Here is a 15,068-nt window from a genome sequence, read left to right as displayed (position 1 = left end):
CTCTTCTAACTCAGTGGGAGTGGATCGTTCCGCAGCACATCAATTTTGCGCAAGCTACTTCCTACTCTGGGTGGCTGTCCAAAGGCAAATTTTGGTTGGGATAATGTGTGAAGGTCTGATTTTCAAATTTCCACTGGCCATACCATTCAAAGAGATTCTGAATTTTCAAATATTTCTTAATCTCTGTGTTCTAGTTCTAGTATTATATCTACATCTTCAAGCAAAAAGAAACTGTTTTCAATATGAATAATAGATTTGATTGATGCTTGTTCATTGTCTTCAGTCATCACCACCTGCCTGTACCAAACTATCACACATGCCTCTAACTGTAGGTAACAGTTTCTCATCCTGCTTCATCCCAAAGCCCTGGGAATAGGTTCACCACTGGTAAACATAGGCCTGATTCCCAGTAACCAAATGGGGCTGTACCACCTGACAGCAGTATTTGATATTGGCCTCAGATCTAAATCTTCACAATTCCATCTATCATATTTTACATTAAGTGTTATAACATTTATGTGCACTATAAATATTTTGCAGCCTCTCTTATAGCCCTCTGCTTATGACAGGGGTCCTGCCTTTAAAGGTATAGCGTCTTGGAAATAACTGATTCCACAAATGTAGTATTAGAGCAATAATTTATACAAAACCTTTCATCCTGCCTGGCACATGGTGGTTTATATTCACTGCAGAGTTGACTCTCTGAGACCTCCAAATGTGATTCTCCCCTGAAAGGAGACCCAAACATACAGACTTTACACAAAAGACTCCTTGCATACTTAGCATTGCTATGCATTAAATAAATGCAGTCACCTCTGTGGTAGAGGGCAGCAACCATCTGTCTTACCACATTAGATATCAAAGGAAGGACAATTATAATTAAGGATATAAAGCTTCCTTTTCTTCAAAAAAGTGCCACATGGAGCTTTCGGTACATCTGAAAGAAGACCACGCAGGAATCATCACAGTCTTCATTTTATCTGTCAAAATTGAAGGTCTGAAATGGACCCTCCCAGCTGTGAATCTTTGGTTCCAGAAAGTCTGAAATACAAAGTGGAGAGCACTATGCCCTATGGTCTTTCCAGACTCTAATATGAGGACAGGAGAGAAGCTATGAGGTACTTGTGTATCTACACAGGCCTTTGGAATCATTCAGAGAGTTGACAGGGGAAATACTAAAGCCACTGCACAACAGCTGTGTATAGCACTGCAATTCATGGCTCAGTACTGCACAGTGCTAAGCACCATCTGAAAGGCTGAAAATTCTTCACTCCCAATGTCTTTTCTGGCACTTAAAGGCCTTCAAATCCTTCCAAGTGTGAAACACCTTGTAATCTTTTCTGGGATTGGCAGCCCCTGTAAAATTCCACCTCTCAAAGCTTCCCTGCCTTACACATTAACCAGAAATGATTATTCCAGAGGAATGCACCAAGGCACAGTTTAGTCAAAGTGAAGCAGTCCACTTCCTGATGGCTCACAGGTGCTTTTTGTGTGTGTCTTCGCAAGGGTAGAGTTACGTGATTTAGCATTTGCAGTGCCTCAGTTAAGCAAAGAATATGACTTGGAAGTGTTTTCAGAGGAAGAGGTGGATGGCTCTGAAGATGACACTCTGTATTTTCCTGCAAAACAAAGCATACTAGTCAGATACACGGACAGATAGCCTGGAACATGTTGGTATGGCAAAGTAAGGACAGTTACACCTCTCCTGATGACCCAGGTCACTTTGACATGGTCTGCAGCCCGCAAGCTGGCTTATAGCAATACCAGCAACCACAGAAGTCGACATGCTTGGTGACACAGCAAGGATATGTCAGCTTGAATTGACAATCATGCCATAGAGTAGTGATTTAGCCACACAAATGGAGGGGCTTACTGGTCTTCCTTGAGCATGGGCACGCATCTAGAACATGTGCTCTTGAGATGAATCCCAGCTCTCTCCCTGTTGTGACCACGAGGCTCTAAACTAAGACCCAGGTGCACAGGGCCCAAGTGCAGAGTGTGGAAGAGAGTGCTAATAATATGGGAGTTTCAGCTGGCAGCATGGAAGGCAGTTGTGGGCAGGTCTCAATCTTGTGGTGGGCAGCTTCTGTATCTGGCTAGTGTACTCGTGTAAACTTACTGTAAACGCACTGTCAGAGACCAACTTCTTGTTCCATTATCTGACTAATAAACTCTTAAAAAGCAGTTTCTTGCCTACATTAAACGCCTTCAATATCCCACTTTGACCAAATGTCACCATCTTCTCTGAGCAATGGTTGGATACAAAGATTTCACATTTAGGGATGAAATTATTCATATTTTCAGCAACGCTTCTTGCAAAATAAAGCCATAACTGAAATGGTGACATCTGTAAAATGACTGCCAGAGAACCTTTGAAGAAGCAACTCCAAGGTGGTGAAGGGTAAACGAACTGAGGAGCACTGTGTCATGATAACATAAAGCTCAAAACAAAGCTCAGTTAGCAGGTTTGCCAGCATCCAATATTTGTTTTAGTGTTGGACAATTATGCTGCTAGCTTTATGCTTTATGCTACAGTCATGACCCATTATGCAAGTGATTCCAATGACTTATTACAGTTCCTTTGTACCAGAAGATGAAATATCATCTACAGATCTACAGATAGGTTGATAGGATAGACAGATCCTGAGAGTGAGAATGCAGGAAAAACCTTGTTTGTGTTTCGGTAGGAGACATCTATTGTCACATACCTGTTTTCCCACGTAAGTTGTTAAAGGTTCTTGAAAATGGATAGCTCATAGCAAGCATTGGAGTCACCAGGATCAGAGAGGTTGACTGTAAGAGAGAAAATTGCTTTTTGTCAGAAGCTTAGACCTTTCTTTGTAGCCTTTCTTTGTAGCCCCCCTTTCTTTGTAGGGGGGAAAAGAAAGGTTGCAGTAAAATGCTGTTCAGCAGTACAAGCTGGCAATCCACAGAAGGACAAGTTAGATGTTTGTGAGGCATCACATTCACCCATTTGCATGTTTATGATGGCAATGAAGGAGATCAACTTTAAAAGAAACTACAGGACCCGAACAGCCTGTCTCTAACTGTCAGCCAGGGAAGACAGCTTAGCCTCCAGAGTCTGTCATATCAGATGGTACAGAGTTCTGGTCCCTTATATGAGGGAGTATATCCATTAAGGTAGCCAGAAAAGCTAAGATTTATATGCCAGTGGATGGTTGCTGGAAGGCCAGTAGAATGAGATAATCAGAGGCAAATTTAACTTGACACACTAGAGGGCATTGTAACACAACTCTCTATGGTCCAGATGGGCAGGAAGAAATTTTTTGCTGCTGAAAGGAAGTTTCTTTTTTGTTCTGGAGTGGTTTGAGAATTTAATGGGATTCCTCCAAAAGATGTGTTAAAAAAGTAGGGAAAACACATCTTTTTCTCTTCAGTCCTTCTCCGTTCATTAGGTTGTACCATGGTGGGGGAAATTAAGCAGTTCTGTGCATTGTCACCTATATCATAAGGTGGTAGAGGAAGAGTGAAATGAATCATACTAAAAAGTTTGATCAAAGACTTTGATCTTGCTTTATTCCTTATCAGCAGAACTCCCAAGGAAACATGCCAATTCCCACTGCCTGCAGCCACTTCCACAGGGTCAGCTAGAGTTGGAAGTGTCTGGCCCAGGAGATTTTGTCTGAAAAGGAATTCAGAATTGGGGTTCAAGACTTAACAACTTGTTCTCTCTACTTTGCTGGATGTGTCAGTACAGGAGGCAATGAAGAAACTGACATGCTTAATGATAGTTGTATCTGTTATTCCTGCCTGTCTTCCAGTTTCCTGGGAAAAAGGAGTTTTTCCTGCAGTTAGAGTAGCACTGCCTCGAGCAGATGTCATTTTCAAACCAGAAAGAAGGAATGATGCTTTAAAAATGCATTAGGAAGTGTTTCCAAATCTGGATTCCCAGGAGTAATTCTCCTGCAGAAAATGCTGGAATACTTAGAGTACCAGTTTAAAAAAAAAACAACAACAAACAGGGTGGATGGTTCTGGGGATCCTAAGTGAAGAAATACGAGGCAGAAACTGCATCTTTCCTGTCTCATCCTGACACAAGATCTGAATGTGCCACATGGTTGGAGCACTTAAAACAACAACACAGGCTGACTCCTTCCAGGCCTTCAGCACATTGCTGGAGGGGCATGCAGAGACGTCAGTACAGGGTCCAATGCTCTTTTAACTTCTTCTATAATGATATAGATGATGGGAAAAGTGCACCTTCACCACGTCTGCAGATGATACAAAACTGGAAGGGGTGGCTGATAGATCAGACGGGTCTGTTGTCATTCAGAGGAACCTCAAGAGGCTGGAGAAGTGGGATGACAAGAATCTTATGAAGGTCAGCAAAGGGAAAAGCGAAGTCCTCCTGTCCCTGGGAGGAAGAACCCCATGCAGGAACAACCCAGCCAGGACATGCTGGAGGCCCTCTGACTGGAAAGTCAGATGATCAAGATCACCAAGATGATCAAAGGACTGGGAAGCTGCCATAGAAGGATAGGCTGAGAGAACTGGGTTTGTTCAGCCTGGAGAAAAGGAGGCTCAGAAGGGATCTCATCCCCATGTACCAGTACTTAAGGGGCAGCTACAAAGAAGATGGTGACTCCCTTTTTACACGGAGTCCCATGGAGAGGACAAGGGGGAATGGACAGAAATTGCTCTTGGGGAGATTCCGACTGGACACGAGAGGGAAATTTTTCGCCGTGAGGACAGTCAACCATTGGAATAATCTCCCCAGGGAAGGGGTTGACTCGGCCACGTTGGACACCTTCAAGAGTCATCTGGACAGGGTGCTGGGCCACCTTGTCTAGACTGTGCCCTTCCTAGAAAGGTGATTCTAGATGGTCCCTGAGGTCCCTCCCAACCTGTAATTCTGTGATTCTGTGAACTGCTTGAGCAAGTCCAGCAGAGAGCTATGAAGACAATCAGGGGACGAGCATCTCCCTTATGAGGAAAGGCTGAGAGACCTGGGTTTGTTCAGTCTGGACAAGAGAAGACTGAGGGGGGATTTCATAAATACCTTATAAATATCTAAAGGGTGGGTGTCAGGATGATGGGACTAGGCTTTTTTCAATAGTGCCCAATGACAGGACAAGGGGCGATGGGCACAAGTTGGAAAACAGGAAGTTCCACTTAAACATGAGGCAAAACCCCTTCCCTGTGCGGGTGCCAGAGCAGGGGCACAGGCTGCCCAGGGAGGCTGTGGGGTCCCTTCCCTGGAGACATTCACACCCCGCCTGGACGCGTTCCTGTGCCCCTGCTCTGGGTGTGCCTGCTCAAGCAGGGGGTGGGACGGGATGATCTCCAGAGGTCCCTTCCAACCCCCACCATTCTGTGATTCTGTGAAGGGAGCAGGTGTGTGTCTGGCACAAGACAGTCTAGCTCCATGGCTGCCCAGTGGCTTATATCAGCTGAGCTCTGTTTTACTCTTTTCAAACAGCCACTGAGCATTTTTTTTTTCAGAGTCTTGGTCTCTGGAGCACAAATTGAAATGGAAGAAATTCCATTTAATCCTAATAAAAATCTTTTTGTTTTTCATGGAAAACACCACAGCTTTGTGTCCAGAGACTTAATGAGTTTACCGGCTTTAGAGATAGTGAAAACTTGACAGGACAATGTCATAAGCAACTTGCCCTAGCTTACTTTGCTTTGAGCACTGGCTTTGGACTAGATGATCTTCAGATGTTCCTTCCAACCTCAGGTTGACATTTCTGCCAGCAGGAACACTGCCCAGCTTTCTGTCCTATTTGCATTCCTCAGCAGTCATTTTCCTGAGTCACTGTGCAAACTTTATTTTTTCCTTTAAAGATGGCAGTCGAACTGTTTTCCCCCCTTAATGTGAATGCCTATCCCAAGCAGAGGCATTTCCAGATGCCTATTCAAGCTGTGCTTCAATGCAGGGAGGAGTGTAAGAGTCATTGGGCCAGAGAAAGTCTCTGAGCATGAAAGAGAAACCTTCCAGGATCTTTCTTAAGGATCTAGTCCCTGTTTGCAACAGTATTTCTTTTCTTCATCTTCTTTTTTTTTTAGGCACTGGATATTTTGGGTTAAACGCAGGAATTTGCTGAGGATGGAACACAAGTCTCTCCTCTTTTAGGAGTGTGTCCGGAACACTTGGTCCAGGAACCACATTCATTTATGTTCTATCTTTTACTCATTGAAATCTGAGTCTTTGCAACAGATAGACATGATTTTGATAAAAGAATTATACTTTCTTCTATTTTCTGTTCCCAGCATAAAGTGGAGGCTAACCTGTCTCCTTGTCTCATGAGTTCATGTCACAATATCTCCATCCTTTACTGCTCACAGATGAAGGGCGTCTTCCCCAAGAAGTCCCCTTTTAATTTCTCTTACATTGTAAATAAATAAGAGTGCCACTGAAATTTCCTGTCTTCTAACTTAAAGTCTCCATTACATTTTGTCATTTATTTCTTGTGGAATTTAGAGCAAATGTCCACCAATCTCCTAATTTTTTTCCAATTATAGGTGAAATAATGAACTTTGAAAAAGGGGTTGTATTCATATTTATGTTGTTAGTGTCTTCTCTTTCTCTGACTAGTTCTAATAAACAATTCAGAATATGAAGTGCATTTGACTTAAAAGACACTTGGAGAATGTTGGATTATTAAGCAGTAACTCTGACATACATTCTTAGGTCAAGGATCTAACCTTTGTTTGCTGCGAACTCCATTTGGATGTTGAATTCCTCTTCAGCAGGGCTTCTTGTATCTATTTGTAAATTAAAAAAAATATCAGTAAAAACAGCAATTATGTTCAAATTCCAACCATATTTTCACATAATATAGAAATAGTTTGAATTCTTACCTTCTTGTCCCAAAGAGTCCCAAACACCAGGATGAATAAACCCTAGGAGACAGATAATTACATGCAGTTTGATGACACCAACCTTTTAATTGCAGTACCTCTTAATTATCTCAAACATTGTCCATGTTGACTATTTAAACTCTGAACTTTTTGGTAGCGGGCATTTTTCTAACTGCGTCTCACATAATGGACTGCTGATGTGGTAGTTGTCCAGGCCCGGCCTACTTAAATTCTGTGTATGTCTGGTCTACAAAAGTGACACAGATAGTTTGCTAGCATTAAACATTTGGAAGAAGGAAGACATGTCCTTCTTATGCTCCCCAGATAAGCTAGCAGGCTCATGGTATAAAAGGTAAGTGAGTTTGGTCTAAAGCATACTATTTTGAAGCCAGTCTTAAGAGAGAGAGTATATGTAACTATTGTGTCCTTAAGAAATCTCATTGGACTGGGATCCTACTGGCCACATAAATACGTTGTTGTAAACATCATCCTAACTGAAGACTCTGAATCATGTCTATTTTGGTCAGCTCTTTTTATTATTAGTACTACTTAGCTGTTCTTGGTGGCTTTCACATTGTTTATTCTCCCCCATTACTTGAACCCACAAGAGCACAATATGGTGCCTCCAGACGCACTGTAAATGAGACCAGACATGCTGAAGCTTGCCCACCTGAACATAATAGGGCTATTTTCCTGTTCTTCATGAATTAAGTTCTTCCCAAAGCTACTGGCAAAGTTGGAAGTTATCTTTATGTCAGCTTTACCTATAAGGCACATCTGTTAAGGCAGCCAAGAATGTGAAATACTGCTGAATTCATGGAATGGGTTTCCCAAAGAGCCCTTTGAGAATAAGGACATGTAAGGCAACTCTGAGCTTTCCCAAGCTGGTTTTATTCCCCTTCCAAGCACAGCACTGCAAGAATTTCACTAGATGTTAAATGGTCACAGAGGAAACAAAACCATACATATGTGTAACTCACCTGCAGAGCATTGAGCAGAGCAAAGAGGATGTGGAAAGCTCGATGGCTTTTTTTGATGACAGTGGCAAGGCCAAATCCCCAGGTGAGGCCTAACAGTGGTGTCAAGATAGCCACGCTTTTGCCAATTTGAACCAAAGAGTTCCTCTCCTGCCTGTTTGACCTATCCCCAATAGTTGGCCTCAGTATTTTTATTATAACAACTGCAGTGATGAACAAATTCATGGCCACAATGATCAGGGCAGGTATGATGAAGGCCAAGAGAGCTTTGCTGTCCTTCCAGTTGAGCCAGCAGACATCCTTTCTGGTGTAATTGTTCCTTGGCAGTGTGACAGCAATGGTGATGACTGCAATGACAAAGGGGCACCCATAGCCCAGCCAGAATGCCACTGCTTTCTGAGCAGTCTTGCTTGTGTTATGGAAGATGAAGACCAGTCTGTAGAAAAGCATGAGGCCCAGGCTGAGCATCCAGAAGAAGACACACAGGTAGAATAAATGGATGAAGAAGGTGGCCACAAAACAGATACCTCTGCTCATCTGTTGGTTTTGGTCATTGATGGAGGCAGTGACAATGAACCAAATGTCAGCAGTCAGGAGTGATATAGCTATGTTGAGTATACAGACATGGCGCATGTAGGAGGTTGTGTTGTTTGTCACATATTTCCAGACTAAGGATTCAACTATAATGCAGGCCACCAAACTCAAGATTGAAATGGCCAGGCCAATGTAGGTAATATAATCTTCAATGATTGTCTGGGAGGATATATCAGGTGACATCAGAATGGAGAATGATGTCAAGTGATTGCAGGAGCAAATGACATGATCTTCTATCTCTGTGGGTGTGCAACCATAAGTATCCCATCCCCCGCTATGATTGAGTGTGAAGTTCCAAAAGACACAGTGGGGCTTCTTTAGAGACAAGTTTTTCTTTGCAAAGGTCATATTAACATCAAACTGCTCGCTTCTGTTGCTGCTAACAGTTGTTGTTACCAGTAAGCCATTCACATACCCAGTCTTGTTCTGGGGCAAAATACGTCCAAGTTTTGAGTACATCACACTGACAATGGTTGAATTTGGGGTTAGAGTCTGAATTTCCATTTCACCAATAAGCACGTTAACTGTGAGGTTTTCTGTACTCTGGAAGCTCTTATTATAGTCTGTGGTGATATTTTCTGTGACAACTATACCTTGTAGCTGAAGAGTGTTTACAGAGACAGAAGGAATGGTATTATTAACTGGTTGGAGGTGCAGGGAAAAATTTTCTACTGAACGCAGTAACAAAGAACTTTTTTGTTCCTCCTCTTTATTCAGGTCCTCCCAAACTGCAGTTGTGGAATCAGCAACAATAAAGTCCACTGTGGAGAGGAAATTCTGGAACAACAACAGAATAATGCTGTTACTGAATTCCCATACAAATCATTGTTGTTTCTGATGGTAATTTTTGCATGGTCCTAGAGTTGCCTTTTGAAAAAGCCCGGCATTTTCTTATTTTGCTCAATTCATATTAAACCTTCAGTTAACACTCTGCATGCTCTATTTTTAAGTTAAGGTTTCCAAAACTAGAGCTGTGGGGCTTTTTTTTAATGCATTACTTAGTATTTCTTTCTTCTCCAGCCTTCTTTCCCTTCTTTCTCAGCCTTTGTGCTACCTTTGATTTCTTGCTCTCTCTCATGTAGGGTTCTCCAGCTACAAAACATCAACTCTCTTCACACTTTTCAGAAGAGTAGTGCTTTTCTTCTGTACCTCACATTCAAGGTTTCCAAGTATTTCTAAAATACATTTCATCATACATTTGTTATAACACCTACTTGATTTTCCTTGCTTGATCAATTTCCTTATTTCAACCCTTTTTTCTGTTTCTGCTCCTACTCATAGAATCACAGAATGGTTTTGACCAACCCCCCTGCCATTGGCAGGGACATCCAACCTGATCTTGAACACTTTCAGTGATGGGCCATCCACAACTTCTCTGGGCAACCTGTTCCTGTGTCTCACTACCCTCACAGGAAAGAATTTCTTCCTTATATCTAACCTAAATCTACCCTCTTTCAGTTTAAAACTCTTACCCCTTGCCCTGTCAACACAGGCCCCACTAAAAATTCTGCCCCCTCCTTTCTTATTAGTCCTCTTTAAGTATTGAAAAGCTGCAACAAGGTCTCCCCGCAGCCTTCTCTTCTCCTGCCTGAACAACCCCAACTCTCTCAGTCTGTCCTCATAAGAGAGGTGCTCCAGCCCTCTGACCATTTTCATGGCCCTTCTCTGGATCCACTCCAACAGGTCCATGTCTGTTTTGTACTGGGGACCCAGAGCTAGATGCAGTACTCAAGGTAGGGTCTCACAAAAGCAGAGTACAGTGGGAGAGTCAACTCCATTGATGTGCTGGCCATGCTCCTTTTGATGCAGCACTGGATATGATTGACTTTCTAGGCTGCAAGTGCACATTGCTTGTTCATGTCCAGCTTTTCATCCGTCATTCATCGAATCATAGAATCATTAAGGTTGGAAAAGACCTCTAGGATCAAGTCCAACATCACCTTGTCTCCTAAACCATGCCCTGAAGTGTTTTTGAACACCTCCAGGGATGGAGACTCCACCACCTCTCTGGGCAGCCTGTTCCAGTGCCTCACTGCTCTTTCAGTAAAGAAACGTTTCCTAATATCCAATCTAAATCTCCCCTGACACAGCTTGAGGCCGTTTCCTCTTGTCCTGTAACTAATGACTTGGGAGAAGGGACCAACCCCCACCTTGTTACAACCTCCTTTCAGGTAGTTGTAGAGAGCCTCCTCTTCTCCAGACTAAACAGCCCCAGCTCCTTCAGCAGCTCCCCATCAGACCTGCTCTCCAGACCCTTCCCCAGCTCCATTGCCCTTCTCTGGACACGCTCCAGCACCTCAATGTCCTTCTTCTCCAGAGGGGCCAAAACCTGAGCCCAGCATTCGAGGTGGGGCCTCCCCAGTGCCGAGCACAGGGGCCCCGTCCCTGCCCGGCTCCTGCTGGCCACACCAGTGCTGACACAAGCCCAGGGGCTGGTGGCCTCCTTGGCCACCCGGGCACTGCTGGCTCATGCCCAGCCGGCTGTCAGCCAGCACCCCCAGGGCCTTCTCTGCCGGGCACTTTCCAGCCACTCCTCCCCAAGGATTCCATGTCCTTTCCTCTAACTTAGAATCCTAGAGGCATTTATGGGTCCCTAGAAGATTTCTAGTTGCTAAGCATACAGCAGTCTCTCTTGCATGCATAATCTCCTTGTTTTCATAATTTTGACTTTTCATAAACTCTTCTGTATCTTCTCCGTCATTTGACCTCTGCTGTCATTTCATCTCATTCCCTTAATACTTTCCCATTCCTGGCCATAACTAACTGTGAAATTTCTTCAGGGTAAATGTCATCCTCTGTGACAAAAGGGGACAAAGGGCTAGATAAATATAGGTAAGAATTAAAATAAATCCTTACTTTAATAGTGGGCTCCTCTGCATTTGCTGGGATAGAGGAGACCGTATGCAGGATGGTAACGATTGCGCCTAGGTTTGCAGGAGAATTGTCTATTGTGCTTTGCTCCTTTTCTGTCTTTTCCTTAAGTTCTGCAAGGTAGTTAGGTAGGTTTGCTTTTGCCTCAGGACTGTTGACCAAGGACTGGAACAAAAGATAACAGTGCATTATATGTGTGCAATTTGCCTGGAGCTTGATCCTCCTTCATAATGGCTACCCCTAAACTAGTAAAATAAACAGAGCCAGGGTCGCTGTAGACATGCTGGTTGTGCCCAACTCTGTGACACCCCAGAGCAGGGTATCCTAACCGCCTATTGAGAGTGGTCTCTCATCTGTGCTAACCTGCAGACTGCTCCTGGATATTTCAGGGGAGAAAATAGTTGGCCTGGGCCCAAACCATATTATCTAGAAATCTAGCTAGTTAAGAAAATACGTAAATGAGTAGCTGTACCCCTGGGCAGGACCTTGCTGTGCCTAATTTACTAAAATAAACATAAGTATTTGACAAAAGAAAGATAATTGTTCTCATCTAACCTCACCGAGAGAAGGGTGACTCTGGGTGGTTTGTAGGAGTGAAGGGCACTACGATAGGATACCTAGGCTGAAAACCGAGGCCCGGCACCAGTCTGTGAAGTGCAGTGGCTGAGGGGCACGCTAAACAGGGCCTGGGGCTGAGGTTGAGCAGTGGCCCAGGGTTGTCCCTACTGCATTTTTGTTAGTGTGCGCTGTAGCATGCTTTGGGCTTGTGCCAACTAGCATTCACTGAGGCAATGCCTGAGCGTGGTTCAGGGAACACCCCAGCCCAGGGACTGCTGCCGCTGGACACCATGGACAAAGTCACCTTGTCTCGGGGAGAGAGTGTTGATGTGTATGGTTGTTAGCCGTTCAGTGCCACATGGGCTCTGGGCCAGAGAAGGGGACCTAGCCTCTTTCACTGACTTGTGTAGGTATAGCCGATCATTCTTTATACCTTTTAAAATATAGTTTAAATATTTTATTTTTTAATGCTTTATATATTTTAGATTATGTTAAGCAAAACCACACCCAACGATAATTTTTCTGTCTCCTACCTGCTCCCCCCCTCCACCGACCTCTAGAAAACTCATAAATGTTACCTTGGCACTAGTCAGCAGGTTGCTTATTGGTACAGACAGGCAGTCATTTCTTTCAAGCTTCCATGATTTGTTGGAGCACTTGTAAATTTTTTTGCCTTGGGTAAAATTATCTGGGTTATTTAACTCACGACATGGCTTTATTAATACAGCCCCTTCTATTCCAATGCCAAAACTGTCTGAGCAGGAGACTTCCCTACCTGTATTGAGAAAAAGACATAGGAGTAGAAAACTAAGAAGCTGGGAGATAAATAATTTACACCCATCAAACCTGTGACTTCCTGAAGTTCAGAAGTCTTTAAATTAGGATTTCATCTTGCTCTCTTCACTAATTATGACCTTTGAGGGTGCATATGTCTTGTATTCCCGATTTTTTTGGAATAATGAAATTAAAAAGGAAATGGAATAAATCCCCTTGTTTTTGAGTACTGAATCAAATCAACAAACCAATACCCAAAGTTTTAGGATTTGTCTGTTAGATTACAGGGTTAGATGGAGTGGGAGGGGGTGGAGGGTTAGGGGTGGAGTGGGATTATATTGGCCACTATGTGAACAGTAATTCACACAAAGTTTATTCTGCTAAGGGACTCAGTGCTGCTGTAGAACTAATAGGAAATTCATTAAGACCTTGATAGTGAGGTCTTAACACCTTTATTTGCTGAACAGTGAGCCTTGCTAATTGGCTTTGATTGGGTTAGTCATATCAGTAAGTATCTGCTGATTAAAGTAAATCAGGTGTCTTCATATGTATTGCTTAACAGACCGAAATCTAACCAGATACAGTGATTAAACAGTAGACTCCGCTCTGTGGAAAAAACAAAATTTCTGCATTATGGGGACATCCAACGTTTCTTTCTTTCCAGTGTAGAATAAGAATCTGAAATATCCAAACTCTGGTCAGAACTAAACATCAAAGCTGGATTTAGCAATGTTGAATTCTAATTACGCAGCATTTCCTGCAGAGCTGACTGGAAACTGGTTCTGCCCAGGTCTCTGGAATGCTTCATGGAGGCTGCCATTCTTGTGTTTAAAGTGGATATGCTCTCCCACAGGCTGACCTCCTGAGCTAGATAACTTCTTACTGAGGCACCACAATTTTTTATCCATGTTAAATTGTTAGCGCAAGCTGGAAGCTTTGTGACCACATTTCAACACAGGAGATGAAGCTTGGTACAGGCTGCACCAGAAGGAAGTTAGGGACAGAAGAATGCTGAACTATAACTGCTTAGGAACATACTGGGGCCACTGTTGAATACAGGAAAGACAAAACATCTTGTCTACTTATTTTTTAAAATTACAGCAAAATTTATATTTACCTCTGTATTTCAAAATTTCCCATCAAAAAAGGACACAAAAATTCTTGGCTAACAAAACCTGCTCCGGTTAGGTGTCACCAGTGAAAAATTTGTGGCACCTGATTTAACCAAGTTACTAGGATTTCATAGTTAACATTTAAATAGTTAATTTAATATTTAATATTTAAATAGTAAGTTTTTTCTTACCAGGTATTGGGTGCAGTCTTATACTACGACTGTTGACTTTCTGTCCAATGCGGTTAATAAACTTGCAATATGCCATGAGCTCTTCTTTGCTGCATTCTCTTTCTGTGTAATTGTACATGTAGCAAAACAAATTTCCTTTTCTCTTTTTCCCTGTATAGAAGGATTAAGATAGGTTAACACAGATTTGGGGTCAACCAGCTAGCAGACAGCAGAAATCTTCTGCAAACTTTTCTTTTCTGTGGGTCCTACAGAAAACAACTTCCTTTGTGGAAAAACTTCCTTTCTGTACATTCATCTATGGCTCTTACTCCCCAGATAATAAATCTTCTGGCAGCTGCTTGATCAGTACCTCTTCAATTACCGGTGTATGAGCAAATCCTGCCCAAACCCTCTTTTACTGTGCAGGAACCAAAATTCGCTTTAGAAACTGTTTTGGAGAATACTCTTCCTCCTTCTGCTTCTACCACAGATGTTTCATTTAGGCTAGGATATTTTTTTCCTGTTTTACATGGTTCTTTTGAAGTCAGGATCTGTACCACACTCGGTTGCTGTGCAGTATGCCTGTGCCTGAGGGTCCCTGACTGCAATCTCTTCCAAGAAGATCTTGGCGTTTTTCTCAGCAACAGAAGGACCCCACAGTCTCCACCTGCTTTACACTTCAGCCTGTTGTTTTTGCACTCCTGCGTGTTTTCTGAGTTAGTTTAGGTGACTCTTCTTTGCTTTTTTCAAATTAACTGTTTTGTACCCCACTTGAAAACCCGTATATAAAAACATGCCAGGGAACCTGCAGAACTGCCCTAAATTTGAAGACAGAAGCTTAGGCTTTTGTGCTGTTAAAGATATGTTACCTGTATCCTTGAAGAAAATAGAATAGTTCTTTGAATTGCATTCTTGGTGTGTTATTACACACTTCTCATGAATTAGTAGATCATCTTCTTAAGTTTCCTTGATACTCAGTTCAAAAAAGTGGCAGAGTGGAAGATAAAACCAAATAAATCGAGTTCAGCAAATTCTAATCTGAACAGTGATGAGGATGCTCACTTCTCACTGCCTTGCAAGGCAAACCAAACATTGAATTTATCTATTATGTATTTATCACTACAGAGGTGACTTCAGTTGCTCTTTTATTGATCTCAGCCACGATTGCCAGACATAGCAGCCATCTT

At 42.7% G+C, this 15,068-nt stretch overlaps 1 protein-coding gene across 3 annotated transcripts in view; it reads right to left on the bottom strand.

Moving 5' to 3' along the window:
• Window positions 1–624: 624 nt before the first annotated feature.
• Window positions 625–15,068, bottom strand: part of ADGRF5 (adhesion G protein-coupled receptor F5) — a 48,025-nt gene continuing 33,581 nt past the window's right edge. For all 3 annotated transcript variants that reach the window (XM_064448170.1, XM_064448172.1, XM_064448171.1), the window contains 8 exons: window positions 13,903–14,052; window positions 12,404–12,600; window positions 11,253–11,432; window positions 7,806–9,173; window positions 6,826–6,867; window positions 6,670–6,729; window positions 2,709–2,793; window positions 625–1,619 (listed from right to left, as the gene is read on the bottom strand). In XM_064448170.1, coding sequence (XP_064304240.1) covers window positions 1,540–1,619; window positions 2,709–2,793; window positions 6,670–6,729; window positions 6,826–6,867; window positions 7,806–9,173; window positions 11,253–11,432; window positions 12,404–12,600; window positions 13,903–14,052 — 2,162 coding nt within the window. In that variant the 3' untranslated portion in view covers window positions 625–1,539. The remainder of the gene's footprint in view (window positions 1,620–2,708; window positions 2,794–6,669; window positions 6,730–6,825; window positions 6,868–7,805; window positions 9,174–11,252; window positions 11,433–12,403; window positions 12,601–13,902; window positions 14,053–15,068) is intronic.

The sequence above is a fragment of the Phalacrocorax carbo genome, chromosome 3 (genome assembly GCF_963921805.1).
Source record: "Phalacrocorax carbo chromosome 3, bPhaCar2.1, whole genome shotgun sequence".
In the NCBI taxonomy this organism is placed as follows: domain Eukaryota; kingdom Metazoa; phylum Chordata; class Aves; order Suliformes; family Phalacrocoracidae; genus Phalacrocorax; species Phalacrocorax carbo.
The sequence above is the reverse complement of the archived record's forward strand: the minus strand, read 5'-3'. Positions and strand labels throughout refer to the sequence as shown.